The sequence below is a fragment of the Polistes canadensis genome, unplaced genomic scaffold, assembly GCF_001313835.1.
Source record: "Polistes canadensis isolate GaletaPanama2010 unplaced genomic scaffold, ASM131383v1 scaffold_21, whole genome shotgun sequence".
Classification (NCBI taxonomy): domain Eukaryota; kingdom Metazoa; phylum Arthropoda; class Insecta; order Hymenoptera; family Vespidae; genus Polistes; species Polistes canadensis.
In genome coordinates this window covers 582,877-606,064 of record NW_014569568.1, presented here as the reverse complement: position 1 = coordinate 606,064, position 23,188 = coordinate 582,877, and the positions used below count along the sequence as shown (strand labels likewise).

Genomic DNA, 23,188 nt, shown 5'->3' with positions numbered 1-23,188 from the left:
GCTATCAGTATGGTTAACCCTATCTTTTGGTATCTATTTCATTCTGCTATGATTAATTCGAAATGCTTTTATGTCTTTAAAAGACAAATATCATTAATCGTTGGTTTGTAAAACGATAAAAAACAATTAAAAAATGATTATTCTAAAGAAGAAATTTGTTCTCCGAATTTAACCAAAATGAATTCTTACAATTCTAATTGAATCCCTATTAATTTCATAGAAATATTTGAAACGTTAGTTTTCCTCGAGATGGTGAATACTACGACGGCGATGACAACGACGACGACGACGACGTCGACCAAGGGAGTGGGGATAAACTCACCTGTTTCACAACCTGCGTGACGTAGTTGCGTGGCGAGGGTCACGTGACAGGCGCGTTTACCTTCGAGTAGAATAGTAGGCAGTGCGGTGATCGCTAATGTGTAGTACCGATCCTCCGAGCATAAAGAGAGGAGAGGAGAGTAAAGAAGAGAAGCGAAGCGAAGGAGTTTGTAGTAGCGTCGAAGCGCTGCCAGTCGAGCGGTCAAACCGCACCCAACGTGACGCTACACCAGGTGGCTAACGCGAATCTTAGTTCTCGTATTATTCGACAAAGAATAAAGTTTATTTTTCTTTCTTGAAAATTCGATCCAGCAACATTATCGCCAGGTCGACGAACTCTTCGATCATTATTCTACACAGGGAGACCAAGTTGGTTATCAGTGTCGTCAAGGAGAACGCTAATGACGCTAAACTCGACGCTAAACTTGACGCTATAGACGCTTTCTCTCTCTTTACCTTCGATTCTTCAAGAAAAAATACGAGAGGTGAGAAATAGCTGAGTTAAAGGACAAGAGTGTGCAATCCAATTGCGCGACTCTATTTTTACCTTTCTCTTTTTCTCTCTTTCTCTCTCTCTCTCTCTCTCTTTCGTATTTTTCCATCGTCTCATCCACATCCAGAAAGGAGAAAAGTTAACGTTCGGATTCGAATGATCGCGTGCAAGTGATAGTGGTAGTGGTAAATGTAATTGCAGTTTGTGTTTGTTCATTACACACGTGGGTTACCACCAAGTATTCTTTATTTTATAAATATATACTTTCAATATGTCGAACAAGCATCGTAAATCGATGCTCGATCTTTCCACTCAGGGTGGATCGAGGACATACGTAGGTCGTTAGATTTGAAAATACTGAATTGCAAAGGAAGACTTTGTACGTTGTCGAGAGAAGAGCATCCGTCCATCCATCTGTCCGTCCGTCCATCCATGCAAGAGTTCACCAAGTACATAAGCCGAGTTCACTCTGAAGCATAACGTAACTGTTCTCCAGAGAAGCGCTGTGCCTCGTTAAATTCTCTTCGATAAAGATCTCGTGAACTAACTCGAAGGGAAAGTATACTATCGTTCCAAGTCTTGTCAAGGGAACCTAAAGAATCGAAAAAAACGACTTGTTGGAAGTTTCCCTTTAACCGTAGGATCGTAGTTTGCCTAACGAGAGTGTACTGCGATCGTTTCGTGATCGATGATTCACAGAACGAAGCTTCGACGTTTCATAGAGTCATCCCGAAGAAGGAAAATAATAATCTTTGGTCGATTGCTAGCGAATCATAGTCGAAATGATTCCTAATTATCACCTACTCGTATTCTCCATCACGATTTTGACATATATTTTGACTATTAATGGTCAGTTACGAGAGAGTACTGAACAGAACTCGATTTACTATACAGAACCGGCACTGGTTAACTCCAATAGCACCAACAATGGGAACAATTACGATGGATTTACCGAGTTACACGGTGTTAGAATAGTCAGGGGACAAAAGGTGCTGCAGAGAGTTAAGAATCCTTACTTGATCAGGGAGGACCTTTTCGTCGAGAAAGATGGAGAGTTGCTTATCGAAGCTGGAGTTGAAATACGTTTTGGTCCTATGGTCGGAATCACCGTTCGTGGTATCATCACAGCGAAGGTAACTGTATTCAAATACTTTTACAATTTTGACAATATTTTATTTACGATATGCATTTTCAATATTCCAAATAAATCAATGACTCTTTTTTCAAAGTAATAAGATTACTTAGAAACTCTATTGGTCAACGATACACGTTGCGTAAACGTAAGTTACGTCTCAATGTGAATGAATACGTGAGTCATTTCATAAACGCAAAAGTGCACGCTTAGCTCGTTATCATCATCTGTAGTATATATCGATAATGAGTCGTCGGTAACGATTTCGGTTCTTGGAAAATGTCACCGATACTTTTCTTCGTAGATTAGTACTCTACTCTCTATTACAATAAACGTGATAATAACAGACCGAAGTGTTGACAATTGTTTTATTTCATTGAAACACTAGTTACGACCAATAAAGGAATTTATTGACAAATTCTAATGCAAAACGAATAATTTCTTCCTGTTGAAACTTAAAAGGGAAGAGCCGAGTTGACAGGAAATCGATTCGTATCACGTTAGATGGAAAAATAAATGAATTTCTTATCGATGGCCTAATCTGTTATCAAGATAATATCGAGAGTATTAACCGTATGCACCCGAGAGGTTACCAATCAATTTAACACGATGAAAGAATATATTTGTTAATATTTGCGCAATATTGATTTTAATGGGATTTGTGTTATTATTGTTAGATTCTCTTTATTTATTTTATTTTTTGTTTTAAATGTGAGACCATTGACCCAAAGATCGAGTCAGGATATACCAGTAATGTAATTCGATGAAACCAACTCCATTCTTAAATACACCTTTCCGGTGTAATAATCATAATCGGTTGTCCTCTGGAATATCATCGGATTGTTTCGACTTTCGTTACGCGCTACTTCTTCCTGCCGGTATCGCTACAGTTTCTCTTTCTTTCTTTCTTTCTTTCTTCATAAAAATCACTTTACGACTTTTCGCAAGAACGGAAATGACAAAAAACAATTGTTTTACGATCTATGATGATGCACTTTTTTCCCTGGAACTGGAATGCGAACATTATACATTTAATAATTGCGGTTTCGAATATTTGTAGAAAGATAACGCGATATTCAATTTTATTCAAATAATAATATGGAATGAATTAGGTTTTGTCCAGTGATTTCCTTTCCTCTCTTTCTCTTTTCCATCGAACAGTCATGTTAATTGTCATCCGGTAAAAATGACGGTTCAACGATGCACTTAGAACGCTTCTGTCGAAGGTCATCAAACGACCGGACATACCGGGAATAAGCGAGCAGAGTTTTGTCGCTGTCATACGCTTATACAGAGTGATCATAAATATTATGAACTTTTTCGTCAACTTCCTCAACTTTTATCGAATTACTTTGAATTTATTTTTTAATTGTAATTGCAAAAATCAAACCGAAATTCTGATATAATATTTGTCGACTCGAAGTAGATGAAATTTTGACGAGATATATTTAGTACATGTATGTATAGAAGGAAAAAGACAAACTGTAGCTAATCGCTTGATTAAGTACGGGATACGAAGAAGCTCGGAGGCATGAATGAATGAATCAGCTCGAAACGTCGGCTCTGTGCGTAGTGTGTTTCGGGTCATGGATCAACAGACGGTTCTTGTGTGTACATTGTTAACCTCCGACCTCGTTAATCCGCTTATACTCGGGAACAGGGCAAGATCTTTGCCCGTTTTTCCTCAGGAAGCTAAAGCTAAGCTTTGCTATCTGAAAATTGTAGCTATGTTGGATTTTAGGGAGAGCCAGAAGCTCCGATCGTATTCACCTCGGCAGAAAAAGACATCGAATCGCCACCTGTTGCTGAATCGATAGGTGCTATTGTACGGCTCGTTGATGGGCCATCTCCGTTGGAGGGAAGATTGCAACTATTTCATCAAGGTCGATGGCGTTCCGTTTGTACCAATTCGCGAAAGTACGTTAGATTATGACGAAATAAACAATTGAACAATATACTTTACTAATAATGATATTTGAACAGTTGGACTCGGGCAGATTTAGAGACAGCGTGTAGGCAACTCGGGTTTCAAGGTGGTCGCTGGTGGTCTTGGATCGATCGCCAATGGCCAGCAGAAGCACGTTTACTTTACGAACAACCGCGTTGTCGTGGAACCGAATCTTTTTTGACTAATTGCGATGGTTGGTCTGAAAGACAACTTGGTGCTGGAGTTTGTGGTAAATTTCTAAAAGAAAATTGCTAGTGCTACTATAATAATAACATACGACGAATCCAATTTAAGAAATTCTCTCAATTGTCAGATTATCATCCGGATCTCGGATTATCTTGTTTGCCACGACACGATGGATCCAGCAAAGCTATTAAACATTGGCGTGGTATTAGATTCGAGGGAGCTCTTTACGATCGGCCATTGATTCAAGAAAATACTCTCTACGTAAGAAGATCTAAATCGATCTTACGACACGTGATCATTCGGTGAGTAAAATCGTAAAAATTTCTTTCATACACATGTGACAGATGTCCTATTGTATTTCCAGTTACGCTGGAACTGGGAGAGATTATAATGTTACATCGGCAGTAGAAGTCGACGGTGTTCCACCTCGAATGGAATCGATATCTGTTCTTAACTCTGCTTTCACGGGTATTAATGTCGCTACACCCGATGCTCCTGTTGTCTTAACTAATTGTACCGTGAACAAAAATAAAGGTACCTTCCTATTTTATTTTCAATCTAATAACTTATGTTAAAATGTTAAAAGAACGCTTTATTTTCTAAGTTCCAAAATTGGTTTCAATTGTGCACAGGCTATGGAATTTACGTAAACAGTTCGACCGGTATGGCACACATAGACGAATGTTCGATACAAGAGAATGGAGCAGATGGGATAAAATACATTCACCATGACGAAAGAACGGAAGACAAGCTAGACCGCACAGGCATTTTTGATCTATGTACTTTTCCAAGTACAACCAGCCAAACTTTTCCTGTCACGATATTCATGGAACAAAGTAAATATACACCCAACACGAAACATTGTCCACAGGTGAGTTTTTCTGGCATAAATTTGATTCTTGACAACATTTTGACAACATTTTATTTTACGATTCAGCACATTTTCACTCGACCGGGTCACGTTCTGACAATACACTTTTTACAAATGCGAACGGACCGCAACGACAGTGCAGTCATTGAAGTTTACGACGGGATTAGTGGAACGGAAAAAATGTTAGCTAGCGTTAGAATCAGAAACAATACCTTACCCCAAAGTGTTACGTCTACCAGACAAGATTTGTATATTAAATTTATTGCACAGCCACGTACAAATACGATTGCATTCGTCAGATTATCATCAGGATACAGTTAGTAAATTAAATTGAAACGAATTTTAGACGAATCATCATGAATATATTAAAAAGAAGCAATTTATCTTGATCTATCTTTCAGGTAAAACATACGATCTGAACGTAACAGGTAGCACGATAGCAAGTAATAACGGTCGTGGTATAGTAGCAGAAAAATTAAGATCGGCTATTCACATTCATGAAACATCGGTGTCTAGTAACGAGCATACCGCTGGTGTTCACGTGTTGCATGGTGCAGCGGACGTCAACGTAACGGGCAGCCGAATTTCCTTTAATCAAGGAGACGGTATAAATATTACCGTTGCCGGTGGTAACCGCAACATATCGCGAACAAGCATTTCTTCAAACAGCGGATACGGACTCGCGGTGTGGCTTAATGATAGTTCGAGCACGAAATACGTTTACTTCAATCAAACAACCGTGCTCGAATATTCGCAGATATTTCGTAACAAGGATATCGGTGTCTTGGTAATGAAAATGGTTTTCGCAACTTAATATTATTCTTTAACGAGATATAAAATATATATATTTTCTCTTTTTTAACAGATTAGTAATTCAACCGGAGATTCGTATGTCAATGTGACAGGTAATTCGTTTAATACCAGCCTGGAAACGGCATTGCAAGTGGAATCCAGTTGGAGAGTAAACCAAGGAACATTAAAGTTACAAATTGGCCATAACTCTTTCGTACAGAATACAAAATTAGGGATCAAATTGAGTCCAGCGCTTAATATACATGCCTGTATCGAGTACAATCATTTTAGGGAACATTCCAATGGCGGAATACTTATTAAAAATCCTCTCTACGAAATGTTTAATGTTTTACCCGCCGACATTACCATCAGATACAACGAGTTTTACGGAAATCGTGGGGCTTTCGTTGTTAGCATAGGTCTCTCGCCTTACAGCGATGTACAAAATTTATTGTTCACGAAAAATTTTTTGCGAGAGAATCGCGTAAGAGAATTATTCGATAACGATGGCGATCTTTTAACGTCGAGACTTATTCCGCGTTCTCGAGTAGCAGCCGTCATTGTCGTGTCTTCGAGCAACGTGCAAGTCTATCGTAATATTTTACATAATCCCGAATCGCCTTACGAAATTGGTTCACATTTGGAAGATCAAAGCAAAGTTATCAATTGTACGTTCAATTGGATTGGATTTACGGAAGAGAGTCAAATTTTTGAAAGACTATTTCACAGGTATTAAATATATCTCGAAGAATAATTTTGGATAAATATGCCTTTTGCGTTTTACTTAATTGAAAATTTGTTTTCGATTGTGTTGTTTATAGAAATGACAGATATACTCTTGCCAGGATCGAATATCTACCTTATCTACTTCATAGTAGCAACCCTAGCGCAAATACAATTTTCTTGAATTCAATGTTCGTTCCAAGATTCGTAACACCGGGTACAAATTTAGTCGGCGGTGAAGTGGACGGTCAAGAAGTATTAAAATCGGGAGAGTACATCGTTGAACGTGACATCAACGTGAGACCAGGTGGCAAATTGGTATTGCAACCTGGCGTTACTCTGCGTTTTCCTCCAGCTGTAGGAATGATGGTGGCTGGTAAATTGGATGCACGCGGTAAACGGCCAAGCGACATTCTATTCACTTTGAAGGAAGATATTTCTATGGAATCGCAGAACTCGAGTATCTCGGAAGATGCACCTCAATCTTCTACTCCAACAGATTCTATTCCAGTTAGATTGTTAGGAGGTAAAACGAATTTGGAAGGAAGATTACAGGTAATGTTCTGAAAATAAAATGAATTTACACGATCGTATCTCGCGATAAGAAAGAAAACCAACCAACCATTGTGTTCGTTTTGTTTGAAACTAAAGGTGAGAATAGGTGAAAAATGGGGCACCGTTTGTAATTATGGATGGACCCTGCTCGACGCATCCATTGTTTGTCATCAACTAGGTCTCACGCTTGATCCAGATAATTGGTTCATAGAACGTTCGCAAATTCCCAACGCAGGGATTAACGAGGATATCCTTCTTACGAACGTACGTTGTGCCGAGGGGGACAACGATATTTCCAAATGTAGAGCAGAGACGGTACAAGATTTTGAAAATTCTTGTACGCACGAGAACGACGTAGGCGTTAGATGTTCCGAACCTGCTTGGGCTGGTCTTAGATTAGGACCTTTGGCACAGAGAAGTGATTTGCAATTTGTAACTATCGAAAAGGCAGGCTTATTGGATTATACTACGAACTTATTCAAATCAGGTAAAGCGATTCGTCATCGAAATCGATCCTTCTTTAATTATAAAAGCTAACTTCATTTATTATTCTAGCCCTACAAATCGATTTTGCAAAACACTCGTTGGAAGGTGTTAAGATCATTAATAATCTCCAGGATGGTTTGGGCATTTTATATTCTGATATATATTCAGCCGATGCCGTTAATACGATTAGAAACTGCGAATTCTCTCGTAACGGTGGAAGCGGTATAAGTTTCAAACAACTTGGCATGCGGATTATCAATTCTAGAATAGAAAATAACAAAGTAGCAGGTATAAGACACAATCCTGCATTATCAGCCGTTCAACAAAGAGAACTGGCTGGATGGTTTGCTCGTTTACCAGAATATTCAACAGAATCCTCATATGATCCAATAATTATACCACGAATTAATAAGAAAATTAATCTTAATAATGAACAGACCAAGTATATTATTACGGACAGAGTGAAAGGCGAGTCGTTGCATCAATTTATCGAGATCACGGTAAATGCCTATACGAACATAATATATTAGGTCATTAACATAAGTATAAATAGGTCCGATCATTTTAATATAATATACAAATAATTTGTTCTCTTTTCTTTTATAATTACAGTGCACTCCTGGTTACGTCATCGGCATGCAGCTATTAAATCCGATAGAAAATCGTAGCACAGAAGAGATCGTAATACACGATTCGCAAGATATTTATCAGAATAGAAACGTTTGGCATATGAAACGCGATTTAACCATTTTCCCTGTTACTTCCAGTTCATTCGCTGTTGTATTGGAATATGAGAGCGGTGAAAATGCTCTCGGAGGAGCCGTTATAGTAATCTCATCGTTGTTAGCCCCAGTGCAAGTACGTTTTTTACTATTTAGATTAACAAAATAATATTAGCCATTTAATCGATATTAATTAGAATGATTTATATTAAACAGAAGACAAGAAATAAAATAATCGGTGGACCTATTCCTTCGTTGATCGTATCTAAGACAAGAATCAAAGCTAATGGAAAAGGTGTATTTGCTTCTTATTATAATCGTTATTTAGACGAAGTTGGGGATCATTTTCTACGAAAGGCCAACGAAACGATACAATTAATCGGTTGCGAAATTTCTCACAATCAAGGAGAGGCCATTTACATTAATTCGCCTCATTGGAATATTTACGAGACCAATTTGTCCGAGATAGCTATCCATTTGAACGACACATTGATCACGGATAACGGGAAAGGAATATCACAGTTCAGTCGGGACGCAAGACATTCGAATAATCTCTTTCATTGGATAATGCAAGACAGTACGATTGAAAGAAATCGTGCCGGAGGTTTCGAAGTCACTTTACCCGATGTCTGGCAATATAATGAAAATTTCACTCATACTCTTTACTTCGATAACAATACTTGGCGCGACAACGATCAATACAGCTTCGTGATCGATGGACACTTTGCCAGCTTGAACGTCTCGCACAATCGTTGGGATGGAAATCGTTGTAAAAACGGTCTTATATCGATTCGTGGCATGGAGAAAAGAATAAAAATGAATAACAATAAAATAGAAGCCAACGATGGCGTCTACATGGTCGAGTTCAAGGCCTACAGTCAATCAGAAATTTTGGGCGATGTCAGTGCACGTTTTTACTTCAACGAGATTAAACGAAATCGAGGACTCGACCGTTATTATTCCGCAGGATCGCGTAGATCTTACGATTACCCCAGTTACGTCGTTGGTTTTCATGGTATACAAAAAGTACGAGTCAATAGGAATCTTTTCGGCGATAATTCTATGGATTACGAACTTCTTGCTGGTATCAAAACTGCGAAGATTAATAACGAGGTCGACGTTTCGGAAAATTGGTGGGGCACTTCCGACGACGTTGTTATTAGGTGAGATCATAGATCTAACAAATTCAAAGCAATTTTCGCATAAAGGAAATATGTTAATTAATCTAATGTTATAGACGTAGGATCTTCGATTTCGACGATTGGAACAATCACGCTGTTGCCAATTATCGACCTTACTTGATGAGCGATTCCTTAGACGCATCTATTTCAGCATCCTGGCAAATCGGAGTGGAAGTTAATTTAGATAATTTGGGCGGTCGAATAACCGAAAGTTTAACGTTGTATTCGAGACAGGAACCGTACGTGATCAAATCCGATTTAACTATCATGCCGCAAGCTACGTTACACGTTCATCCTGACGTGATCATGGAGTTTACACCTAACGTTGGTATTTTGGTACTTGGTACTTTGAATGCTGTCGGTTTGCCTGGCCATGAAATCATCATGAGACCTGTCAAACGTAATGCTACTGTTCCGCTGACAGTTATACCGATCTCATCACCCATTGAAAATTCCAACAAAGTTTTACCAAAGTCCAACGAGATGATACGTTTGTGTAAAAATGCGCGTTGCACTTCTTCCGATAACGAAGGTTAAAATCACGACGCTTTTACGCCCTTTTTTTCGTCCTATACGTACGAGCTTAAATATCCTTTTATATTTTCTTCTTTTAGGATTTCTAGAAGTTTTTAATAGAACTACCTTACAATGGATTCCAATTTGCGACGAACGTTTCACCGAACGTAATGCTCAAGTTACTTGTCGACAACTCGGTTTTGATTATTTAAATGTATATGTGTCCTATGATCGTAGATATGAATTACATCCAGGTTCATTGACGCGCGTTTGGTCCTGGCCGGAACCATTACAGGTATTTTCATTATTCCATATTTTTACTGTTTCTCTTTGGTTTTTTTCTTCATAAATAATAAGTCAATTTGTGTATATTCTTCTTTTTCTTAGTGTTCCGGAAACGAGGAAAATCTTGAAGAATGTCAAATTCGATTGAACGGTCAATTCTTTAGACACCGGCACGAATGCAATTGGGACGGACAATTCGTTTTTCTTCACTGCGGTAAAAGGAACATTGGCGATGATTACGATTATTGGGGTGGAATACGAATAGCTAATGGCGAATTTGAACATCACCTTTACGAACATCGTATTCATGATGTTGTCACTCACGAAACAATTAGAAGAGTCGAATCTGTGTTGAAGTATATCAATATCACTGGAGCTGGTATTTTACATAACGAAAAATCTGCTGCTTTGCAATCGATCATGAAGTCACCTACAATCATGCACGTTAATATAGATCGCAGTGCTTATCATGGTATTAATGTTGTATCACCCACTCATACAGTAAGTATGCTATCTATACAAATTTCTATATTAATCGTGACTACATGAAATTAGATGTGTGAATGAATTTGTATATTTTTTCGTATATTTTTAGGTGGATTTGTTGTTTAATACTATTAAGAATGTTCTTGGTAATGGAATCAATGTGCTTTCCTTAACTGGCGAGGGTCGTGAAGCAGATGAAAGTTCGTTTACCCCGATCAAAGATCTAAATGTTCCCTATCATTTGTTCAGTATGATCGATATCTGTGATACTGCCAAAGAAATAACGATCGAAGAACGTGTTATTATATATTACAAATACGATAATCATCCAGTTAATTGCGTCAAAATTTTCCGCAGTCCTTACAGATCGAAACCATTTGGTTTCAGGTAAATTTTAATCAAAAATACCTTATCTCTCTCGATATAGATTTTAAATTTGAACGTCGATTTGAACATATTACTTTCACAGGCTTCTGCAGTTTAATCTTTTCAATTCAACTGGAAAACCAGGTCGAGCAGACGGCATCACTTTGTACGACGGCGACATTTACAACGTTACAGCTAAAGTAATAGGTCATCTCGAAGTTGATAGTTCTTATGAGAAAAAGTTGTTTAAAACTCGTGAACCGAGTCTCAGCGTAAGACTGTTCGCAAACGGTGCAAGTAATATACACGGTTTCATTGCCGAGATTGTAACTCTTCCGATTTCTGCTATTGGTTTTAGTAAGTCAAATAATAAAAAATAAACAAAATTATAATGAACTATCGAAGAGATATTAATTAAGGATATTTGAACATTTCTTCAGATCGAGATGTGCAACACAATATCTCTTACTCGGTTATTTCCAATTGTCGAGAGGGTGCTGTTAAATACGCAAGTGCTGGCGAAGTCAATGCGGTAATGACGCTCGAACGTAATCAATTTACTAATAATTGTGAAAAACTTTACGGTAACTTTTCGACTTGTAAATCAGCGATATGGTTAGACGTTCAAAATACGCAATCGTTATATTTTAGAGTAAGTATTAATTGTAGAATTTGGAATATCACGTAGCGCGATAAAAAAATCGGCCGTGATTATATTTAATAATAAACGTATTTAATATTATAGAACAATTTGGTGCGTTTGAATCAAGGTGGTCTTTCTATTAGAGCTGACTCAAGAGGATCTGCTACTTCTTTAAAAGGCTGGATTCATAATAATCTATTTGCAGAGAATTTGAATAAACCTACTTTGTGAGTAATACTTGATAATATATTGAAAATTGTTGTGAAAAATCATGACTACCGTTTCGTTCCAGATACGTCGAGGGTCGTCACAGTAGCCCTTATCAAGAAGTAACGATATACAGAAATTACTTCACGAAAAACAGTGCTCCCTACGATAACAACATCGTTTTGAAACAAGTGGTTAGCAATATGAGCTTGAATTATCTTCACGCTAATCTTGGGTTACATCTCTTAGAAATTTCGGGATTCGAACGGGTACGCTTGCCGATATATCAGAGCACTTCGCACAATGGTTTCTACAAGTGAGTAACGTATGACCAATGAATTTTACCTTGCGCGTTTAAGCTTATTTTCAAATAATTTTCTAGAAATTATGCTGTCGATCGAGAAGGACGTAGTACTATCCTTGCTGGTACTCCAGGACAACGCTACGTCGATAACGTTTTCTTTAATCCCGACAACGATTATGAAATGCTTACTATAAACAGATCGCAGTAAGTAATCGATCGTTATTATTATTAATAATAAAAAGATAAAAAGAATATATTCGATTGGAATTATTTTCTTCAGGGAATTAGAAATGTGGAGATCTCACGTAGACGCTCGTTACAATTGGTGGGGTTACAACGAAACTTTGGCCGTAGCTGGAAGAATTCGAGACCGTGGCGATTCTTCGGAATTGTTACAGGTAGATTATCAACCTTTTCACATGAACAACAAGTCCGTGTTAAGTGGCAAATGTCCACCTGCTTGGGATCTCGTTGGAGATACTTGTTACATTTATATCGGTGCGCCAATGGACTTTTACAGTGCGAGAGATTTTTGCCGAGTAAGTATTTTTCATTCATTCGCGCATTTTTCATTTGTTAAATATTCATATTTAACAAATTTTTAATTGATTTGTAGACAGCAAACGCATCGATGCCTTTCATTATGGGAGATTACTTAGAACTTTGGAGATTTTTAAAAAAACAACAAGAACGTTTCGATTATTCCGAACGCGTTTGGGTTCAACAACTCGAACGCGTCGATCAGTGTACAATTTTTACCTATCAAACTATCGAAATCGATTATTGTGCTCAACCTAATCCTTTCCTTTGTGAAATTGGTATGTATCGAAAATTATGAATAATTTTTATTTAGAGTACTATTATATATATTATGCGCGATTTGTAGATCCAAAAGTTTACATCGATCCACTCTCCTGGAGAAAGGATATCGTCGCTGTAGGAGTTTTGGGAGCTCTAGGCGTGGCATTGGCTCTGTTAACAGCTGCCATCATTTTGTGGGTATCTAAATCGAAAAAACGAAAACTCGAACGATTAGAAAGGCGAAATTCTATTCGACAATCCTTACATTCTCTACGATCGGTTGGTTCAACCTCCGGATTCACGGAATTGGCTTATCGGCGAAAACCTATTGCAGTAAGTTTACTATTTCAACGAAATTATCATTATAAACTTTCTTTTTTATATGACTATTCTATTCTACCATAATTTCTAGACAAAACAATCTACAGACACGCTTAACTCTAAATCGCTAGACTACAAAAGGATGCTTAACGGTGGAAGTATAGATTCTATGGACAAATCCCAATTGAATTCTTCCATGGAAGATAATCAAAGTTACGACGTATACGAGGCACATAATCCTCGATATTCTCCAAGTACTAGCGACTTTAAAAATACCGTACAAACTTACTCTAGCGCACAAAATACGGACAATCCAGTTTTCGACTTGACATATCGTAACGAGGGCTTTCGAAATCATTCGACATTCGCTTCGAGAAATAACAGTGACTGGCCATTGGATAGTACCACCGACGCTCCACCTGAAAGTAGTCAAAACGTTGACAATGTTAACGAGAATTCCTATCTCAATAATGCTTCTACATTACCTTTACACTCGAGTTTAGCCTTGACTGACTCCATGAGTGAATTGAAACGCGATATCGATACTACAGCTACTTACGGACAAGTCGATTATGATAAAATTCGTAATTACGACACGGCAACGTTAACACCTAGCCAAGCATCCGAACCTGTCCCCGAATATCAATCAGATTTCAGTCCTCCTCTTCCGCCTCATCCTTATCATTATGATCAGGAAACTCGACCAAGAAGCGAAGCTCTTCTCGAAACTAATTTAGATATCGGCGAAGAAAAACCTCTTCGTTCGAAAAGCGAAGTTTTATTAGAAACTAATCTTGATTCGTTTTTGGTAAACGAACCAACCGAACTGACTCAACTTTCAGCTGGTGCGCGCAGCAAGAGTCAACCATTGGAAACAGCTATGTAAAAATACCGTAAGAGACTTTCGTCTTTTCGCGAATTTACGTTAAAACTGGAAGACTGGAAGAATTTTGTTACCTCCGAATACCTTACGAATAACACTTTTATAATATGGAACACTACTGGTACTTGAAATAAAACAAAAAACAACGCGTTTTGTGTGATCTTCCTCGAGGGAAAATGCGGTGCAATAATAAAAGTTGCATTTTATAGATAATAATAATAATAATAATAATATAGTAACGTAATATGATATAGAATTATCATCCAGAGATCTCAATACTCGAAAGTCGTGTTGTACCTTTGATTCCAATGATTCCGATGATCAACGAACTATCGGATTTTAGTTGTTCCCCTTGTACATTTGCATAGAAATTTTTGTAATTCCAAAGAAAATATCTTTCCTTGTTAGCACAGTCGAACAATGCGAATGTAAACATTTCCTTTGGTCATAATCAATTAGTAAGAAATATTCGTATGCACTTGGAAAAGAATGAAGATTGTAATACTGCCAATCGTGCCTAAAAAGAGTTCTGATTCGTCTCAGTTAGTAATCCAAATTGTGATACGTAAACTCGAGCGAGTCTAAAGTATTTACAATACGTAATATGTAAGATTTAATTATTAATCGTTCATTCGCGTTTCGTGGTATCGTCAGCCAAGAAAACGTTAAGAAGGACTATATCTATTTGTATGTTTAAAAACTGACAAAAAATAATCAAAATTGATCGCACGTGTGCGTGCGTATGCGTGTGTGTGTATGTATGTGTGCGTGCGTGTGTATGTGCGCGTCTGTTCGAACTTATTCAAATAATTTATTCGACGCGGTCCTTCTTAAATAAGATGATAATTTTACAAAAATAATATATAGTTAATATTAACAAAATAATCCGCCCATTTGCTGTAAGTTTATCTTGTATGTAGAAGCACAAATTTAAACGAATTGTCTTTCTAAGAGAGACATTAATATATACTAGGGCAATTTGAAATATTCATGCCTCTTTTCTCGTTCATTTAAACAAATTTCTCTTAATTGAATTTTTCACAAATTGCTCTTGTATATATTATACATATATAATTATAAGATAGTTACTTAAGCGCAAGGTATACGCATTTAATACTTTTTTCATCGATTTCATTTTTTTTACCTTGACATAGCGATATATTATATATTTATATATATATAATTATATCACTTCCACAAAACTTACCTTTTTTATCTATATTTTTATATACGATCGGTATTAATAACGCATATTTATAAATCTATATATTTCTTCTCGATTAAGAAAAAATAATAAAACACAGAGAAAATACAAGCAAATACAAAAGGGACGAACAATAAATGAATAAATGAGAGTTGAAAAGATCTGCACGTATAATTCCATTTCATCCCGTCGACGTGATTTGTGGTATATAAAAAAAAAAACCCAAATGCTTTCAAAACAATATCGAATATATTAATATTAATATCGTCAATATAACATAATTACAATATCGAATTCAGGTTACTATTTTATCGTCGCCGTCCTGGCTGAGGCTGAAAACGAGGAAGGAAAATTGGCAATAATCATTTTATTTAACGAAAGTGCTCGAATTTAAATGAAAAATTACACAAAAAAATTAATTTATTGCATAATAATTATGCATTTTTTGTTGTAATTTTTCATTTATAGTTAAATCACCACTTTCAAGATAACTGACAAATTCATGTGCAATTGGGATAATGAATACGCACGATGTGCGACGTTAATTATATAAAAAAAAAAAAAAGAAAAGAAGAGGGAAAAAGAATTAGAAAAAATAAACAAAAGGTTTACGCGAACACGCCTCGTGCATGGTATCAGGATGCGGAACAATCTCGCCAAAAGACGCATAATTCTATAAGGATAAATTCTATATTTTGTGCTTTTGTTTGTACGTATGTGTATATATCTGTGTATGTGTGTTTCTTCTCTCTCTCTCTATATATATATGCATCTTTTTTTATATATGTATATATATATCTATGATCTATTCATATTATATATGTATATATATATACAATTTCCTACTATACTAATTACGCGAGAAGGCTCACGTCGAGATCAAGCTATAAACGCGAGTAATTTCGTTGCTCACAGAGAAATCGTATATATTAGTTATTTTTCGTTAACAAAATCATTTCGATTATCGATTACATTCAGGTAAGTTAAGAAAACAAGATAAGATTTGAATTTATCGTCTTCGAGAAGAACAATCTGATGAATATTAAATTTGTACTTTATGACTTCGCTTTGTGGCATCGAAAATACGTTCATTTGATCTCTATTGTAACTTTGTTACATTAGGAAAGGAAAATAATTAAAACTAAAATAAAATAAAACATTAATTATTGCACCGATCGTGCGAATAATGCACGAATAATAATTGAGTCTGCTTTCGAACTTGATCACTTCCATCTCGTTTGTAGGAAAAAAAATCGCTGAAGAACGAAGGAGGAATCGCGTGGCAATGGCAGTAAGTCTATATATATATAACGAGCGAGCGTTTTAATGCAAATTCACAAGTACGCTTGGATATATATATATATATATATATATATATATTATCCTCGATGTTGAATTATTTATTTGCATTACGACCAAATTTATGTGAAACGTGTCTCAATGATGATATCATGGAGCTGAACGAAGGATACGATATGTGAAAGAGAAAGAAGATAGAAAAAGTTGGAAAAAAACTTTCCAAGATTGCCGCTATTATGCTAGTTTTTGTGTCAGCACCTTATGAAAAACTATAATAAAATATCGTCATCGTCATCGTCATCTTATGTACATGCGTATGCATTAGGGTTCTTACTATTACTAAGGATTTACGAATATTCAAATTTTGAGTACAATTCAAATATTCAAATAGTAAGAGCTCTAGTATGTATGTATGTATGTATGTATGTATGTGTGCATGCATGTATACATCTCTATTTTAAAAGAAGACTAATAGTAATCAATATACAAAGCGATTGAAAACAAAAAGAAGACATATATATAATAATAATAATAATCGGAAGACATTCGTGATATTTGTTGTTAAGAAAAATCGGTCTTAACGTAAGAAAAGATATAAATGCGATTGTCACGCAATTCGTAAATTCCTTCGAATAAAGACGATAACTAACGCAATATAGGCAAGCTGATGCGCGAATGTAAATAGAGAAACGAGAAACAGGATCTACGTATAGATTCATCGCGAAAATGACAAACAATTACAGGGTGGGCTCTACGATGAAATGTTCGAATATACTTTTAGAACTTTTTCATTATAGAAAACACTCTGTATTTCGAGCTAGAAACGATATCTCATTAAGAAATATATTAAGTTTCAAATTATATCAAACTTATTTCATTATAAGTTAAAGGCTATTTTTCAATCGATTATGAATTCTAACTATATAAAAAAAAGAACATAATCATCATAAACGATTCGTATCTTACTAATCGAATTTGAACAGAAGGATTCAAATTCATAGCACGTTCGCAACAATCGACGAGAGAATGTACCATCGAAGATTATCCTCATATCACCAACGTAATACGCTCTCACAGCTTCTTCGTTTCATCCGTCGATCTCTTTCTCATATACTTTAAATATATCTTTTTAAATAGAAACGTAACACCTAATCTCTTAAAGATAAGGAACATCGTCGATCAACGTTATCACATGCAACGTTATTAACGAGACGATTCGTATATGTATAAATAATATAAAGAGGGAGAAAGAGAAAAAAAAACTTCTCTTTCAGGGATTTATATATATATATATATATATATATATATATATATATATGTGTGTGTGTGTATGTGTGTTTGTGTATGTGTATATATACTTATATATATATATATATATCTTTTTTTAACGACATAACAATTATTTTATAACGATTGGAATCTAAAAGAAATTTATAGAGGATACGCCTATTCGATCTTACGAACTCAAAGGGGGGAAAGAAACAAAAAGATAAGAAGAAAAAAAGAAATGAAGTCTGCGCTATGTCTTACTATCGCTCGTTTCTGTCTCTCTGGACTAGAAAAAAAGAAAAAGTAATGCCCGAATGACATGTGTCGTGCGCTTCGAAGTAGACCCTTTATGGGTAATTAAAAGGACGAAGAGGAAAAAACTTGGGGGGGAGGGATGCGCGTGCAAGTTTGACTGCATATAGGCATACGCATGTAAATTCCTTCAAATCGATAAGGAAAAAGACAGTGTGTCTGTTGGAACGAACAGAAGGCCAAAAAAGGAGTTTGCTAAAGTTTCGGCTCATGGTTAAACCATAAAAACCTCGACGAAGGGAGTGCATTCTGGTTGGTGATGATGGCCCGGCAAGGCAATACGTTTTTCTGCCTCCACGCGTGTCAGAGTTGCATCGAGACGAGGTTCCGCGGATGGTGACGTTGCCGTAGTCACTGCCGCGGTTCCTGGTCCCAATTGTAAGCATTCAGTAGGTGCCAACTAGAAAAAATACAATTCAATGATTAATCATCCATTTATATAGAATTTAATTACGTAAATATATATAGATATGCATCGTTTCTTATCTAATGTTTCTTTGAGATAAGTAAAAATAGTAAAACACAATCAAATTTATTTGAGTCAAAAAACAATTTTATATTTGACACATATAATATCTTAAGTTCGGTTATTAATATTATATTAATATCGTAATTATATCTTGGAGAGATAAATATATACATGCATGTGAATCCTTTGCAATGGAACTTTTTTGTTTTTTTTTGTAAATTTGAAGGAGGAAGAAATAGTTCGAATGCAAAGAACTAAGAACCTAATTGAATAGATAGGTAAATATTACCAGTGTCGCTTGTTGAGGTATCGGCGCGATGCCACCGACGCTCGCCGGATTATAATAATTAGTTGGACTAACGGGAGGTGAGGGATAGGGCCAATAAAAGATTGGTGGTGGTGGATATGGGCCAGCGAATTGAGGTGGTCCTCGTGGTAGCATCGCGGTCGTTGGAGAGAAGATTGCACTTGTTACGAATGATGGCGGCGGCGGTGGCGGCGGCGTTGGCAATATTGTGCCTCCTAAATAAATCAAAATTACACAAATATTATTCTCTTTTCTTTTCTTATACTAATTATATATGTTAGATAAAAATGACAATGAACGTTCGACGCGTTAATCATTTCAAAATAAATCAATAAATAAAACAAAAATCGTGATCCAAATACAAAACGTTTCTAAATATCAATCAGCATTCATTAATTAATTCATTAATACAAAGAATCAGTATGCCCCACGGCCTTTTTATGTATGTCTGCTGTATGTACATTAAAGAAAAATGCCCATTATGCAACACAATCGTGACATTCGCAATATCGTGCATTTCTTCTTTTTTTTCTTTTTTTTTTTTCCTCTTTCTATATTTATACTTCACTTATCGTGGAAAATATTCTTTATTTAATTGTAAGAGATCTGCACGATAATGCTTTTTTTAAATAGAGGGTATTTGTACGGTTTCGGCGAAAATGATCATTTCGTTGGAATATAATCGGATAGGTATCCTACTACATTTTTGTTAACAAAAAAAACTTCATTCAACATCGCAATAACATTATTCGCAATAACCGTACATTAACCGCACATCTTCCAAAGGAATAAATGAATTGGAATTGGCCTACCTTAAGCACAGAAGTTAGTATTTGTAGATCCCGCTACCATACAGCAATCGACACTGCACATGTTTTATATATATGTACGCAGCACCAACTTGCGATTCCGCCCCTCTTCCAAATTATCAGAGTTTTACTTAAATTCTCTCCCTTTTTTTTCTCTATCTCTTTCTCTCTTTATAAATTCCTCTTTAACACACCTTTCTCTCTCTCTCTCTCTCTCTCTCTTTCTCTCTTTATCTCTCATTTCTTCTCTCTCTCTCTCTCTCTCTCTCTCTCTTTCTCTGTTCTCTCTTCCTTACCCTCTGACCCAGTATAAAAAGCCAATTTTGCGTGCGACCCACTTGTGATTGTACAAAAACTTAAATTCTTACCTGTATCTACATATATATATATATATATATATCCATCTTTCTTTCTCTTTTTTCTCTTTTTCTCTCTTTCTCTTTCTTTCTCCCTCTCTCTTTCTCTCTCTCTCTCTCTCTCTCTTTCTCTCTCCCTCTCTTTCTTATTCGTAAATGTTTTCCATGTGCATTTATGTAATCATTTAATTTGACATACACATGGAATCATCAACAAATATGTGGATGTTTCGATTGAATTGTTAAATTCTTTGATACATGATGCGAATACAGGTCCATGTGTATTTTCTACGTCGAATGATAGATACATGAAAGAATTCGGAGAAAAAAGAATTTGTTGGCATGACACACAATCATTGCAGTATTAATTTAACCAATTTAGGGATACTTACAATTAGGTATAGAAAGAAAAAATGAATCAATTATATGGTCGCAATGTCAGAGGGAAGAGAGATAACAACAGAAAGACGGATCAAGAGCGGCCACAAGAGAGTAAAATAAAACCAAAAAGGGAGATATCAAATAAGTACGTGAATTTAAAAAAAAACAGAGAGAGAGAGAGTGAGAGATAGAAAGAAAGAAAGAAAGAAAGAAAGAAAGACATACAGACAGATAGACAGAGAGAGAAAGAAATAAATAAAGAAAGAGAGAGAAACAGACAGACGTAGAGAGTGAGAAAGGGAAAGAGGGAGAGAGAAAACCCTGTAAGGAAGATAAAGAGAGAACCAAGAATTACGACACAGAAAAATCTCCAACTTGATCCGTAGACACCAAAGATACCTGCGAGCCCAGTGAAAAAAAAAAAATATACAGAACGTAACAAGAAACGGTGATTAAACTTTTCGCTCTTCACAATTTAATCGTGTAAAGAAATGTGATATAAATATTAAGGAAAATAAAAAAACCATGTGGAATCATTTCTGTGATCTATTTGAAAATTGAATAAAATGAAACGATTTGTTTTAGGCAAAAAGTATAAACACCGTGCGAGGTAATAATAATCAGGGTAAGAGTCCACCAACCCGCCAAGCAAAAAGATCTATATGTCCACAAGGCACATTTATTAAACATGTACATCGATGTAATAATCGATAATACAAGAGAGTGTATACAAGATGTAAAAAAGGATTTATGTGTATGTACGTGTAGGTATGTTTTTATGTATATATGAAGTGTATATGGAAGTGTATATGCAATGTGTGCATATGTGTGCATATGTGTACTACTGTACCACCTTTCCATGTATATGTGAATAAATGTCCTGCATCCCAGTAAAAAAAAAATAACGCTATTTAAAAAAAGGGCACACCTTTCGCAAGAAAAAAAAAGTACTAGGGAAGAGGAAGAAACGTAAATACCGTACACACGGTCGCATAGAATCCATTTAAAAAGAAAAAGGAAGGAAAATAAGAGAAAAATAATAAATCAAGGAAAACAAAAGAAGAAAGATAATGTTGTCCCACGCTGTGTCAACGAATATGCGTGAAATAACGCGTGTCAGCTTTCGCCGGGACAATCGACGATCTTATCGCGAGACATGGATCTAATTCGTTTAACCTTTTTCCATCAACCCCGCTACATAACGTATTATCAAATCACTTTCAAATGTTCAAATTTATCTATTTGGCTTTTCATGTTTTCTTGCAAAAATGTTCTTTTCAAGCACAGATAATTACATATTAAGTAGTGAAAATAATTCGTGCCGTTTCTAGATTTGCTTTCATTCATTTCTATTAATTAAAAATGTCGCGAATTTTCTGACTTATCCAATATACATATGTATAAATTATCTGATATATATATATATACCTGTATATATATATATATATATACCAGGTAAAGAAATAAAATATAAAGGCTAAGAGTTAGGAGAAAGTAATTCGTAAAAGAAACGACACCGTGTCAGTCACCGTGTTAGCAATTCACAAATAACAAACACATTAAACGTAATGAGATAATGCCACAATATCTAAGATGCAGCTTTTGGAGTTAGTTGGAAAAAAAAAAAAAGATAATAATACAAATAATAAGATATGTATGCGTGTGCTTGCACATGTTATAATTATGCAAGGGGAAAGAGCAAATTTTGTCTTTTCATTCATCCATTCATTCTCTCTATACATTAACAAACAAACAAACAGAAAAATGAAAAGGTAATAATAAGTAGAAAAAGTGTTCGTATGATAGTCTCGCGGCAAAGTCGCGTGAGAGTTCCCAGCGAAAGCTAACGGCAAAAAATGTGATGCGAGACATGTAATATGCACGCATATATGTCGATTTCTCGATGCATATGGGGCGCCGCATCCTGCGTTATCATCTAAATAAGTACCAGCTAGGGATATGAGAGTAGGATGCTCGAGTTGGACACTTCGTATCGTTTCGTATATAATCAGCGTTATCGAAATAAAAGAAAAATTCATTATCGATCGACAACGTGTCTCGACTCGAGCAATTCTAATCGATTTGACGACGCATTTCTCCAAGATGCACCCGTGGTTTTCTAAAACGATCCGAGACGAAAAAAATCACGCGGAAATAACAAAATACAAAGATAAAAAATCTATACCTGTTATTATAAATTCATTAAATTGATTTTTCGTCTCGCAACGTTATATTCGACCCTATATCTAATTCATGTAATATTAATGCTATGTAAAGCCGAATCAGGAAGCGCAATTCCGACTTTAAGCGTCGGCAGGCAAACCCGATTTTTTAATCTATGTAAGTTATTCTCACATCGGTAACGTCGGACACCCATTTCGTATACGACCAGAAAATGTTTATGTCTTTTGTAAGTACATGAAAGGAGAGAAATAACAACGATTATTAACGACTACGATAATAATGACAACTAAATGTTAACGACAATTATTTTACTATTTTTTTTGCTTTTCCTTAAAACACGCGAACGTCCGACGTTACCCAACGTACCAAAAAAAAA

At 35.9% G+C, this 23,188-nt stretch overlaps 2 protein-coding genes and 1 long non-coding RNA gene across 5 annotated transcripts in view; 2 read left to right on the top strand and 1 right to left on the bottom strand.

Moving 5' to 3' along the window:
- Window positions 1-366: 366 nt before the first annotated feature.
- On the top strand, window positions 367-15,340 carry LOC106794004. Of its 2 annotated transcripts, XM_014761368.1 has the most exons (28): window positions 605-806; window positions 1,709-1,947; window positions 3,688-3,863; window positions 3,930-4,123; window positions 4,208-4,382; window positions 4,445-4,614; window positions 4,713-4,951; window positions 5,018-5,267; window positions 5,353-5,738; window positions 5,817-6,472; window positions 6,565-7,021; window positions 7,118-7,508; window positions 7,577-8,007; window positions 8,120-8,365; window positions 8,446-9,392; window positions 9,467-9,942; window positions 10,025-10,221; window positions 10,314-10,712; window positions 10,807-11,084; window positions 11,167-11,420; window positions 11,504-11,715; window positions 11,809-11,933; window positions 11,999-12,229; window positions 12,296-12,421; window positions 12,498-12,756; window positions 12,834-13,035; window positions 13,104-13,351; window positions 13,431-15,340. In XM_014761368.1, exons 2-28 carry the CDS (start codon window positions 1,909-1,911, stop codon window positions 14,223-14,225), a joined length of 8,559 nt encoding a protein of 2,852 aa, XP_014616854.1. In that variant the 5' UTR covers window positions 605-806; window positions 1,709-1,908; the 3' UTR covers window positions 14,226-15,340. The 2 variants fall into 2 exon arrangements, with proteins under 2 accessions (XP_014616853.1, XP_014616854.1); XM_014761367.1 differs by having other exon boundaries at window positions 367-1,947.
- A 2,748-nt stretch (window positions 15,341-18,088) lies between these two features.
- Window positions 18,089-23,188, bottom strand: part of LOC106794005 (RNA-binding protein fusilli) — a 23,068-nt gene continuing 17,968 nt past the window's right edge. For both annotated transcript variants that reach the window (XM_014761369.1, XM_014761370.1), the window contains exons 11-12: window positions 19,065-19,297; window positions 18,089-18,706 (exon numbers count right to left, since the gene is read on the bottom strand). In XM_014761369.1, the coding sequence (XP_014616855.1) occupies window positions 18,521-18,706; window positions 19,065-19,297 (419 nt within the window). In that variant the 3' untranslated portion in view covers window positions 18,089-18,520. The remainder of the gene's footprint in view (window positions 18,707-19,064; window positions 19,298-23,188) is intronic.
- On the top strand, window positions 20,902-22,257 carry LOC106794006. The gene is made up of 2 exons (XR_001382488.1): window positions 20,902-21,076; window positions 21,214-22,257. It is a non-coding gene; the product is annotated as an uncharacterized LOC106794006 (long non-coding RNA).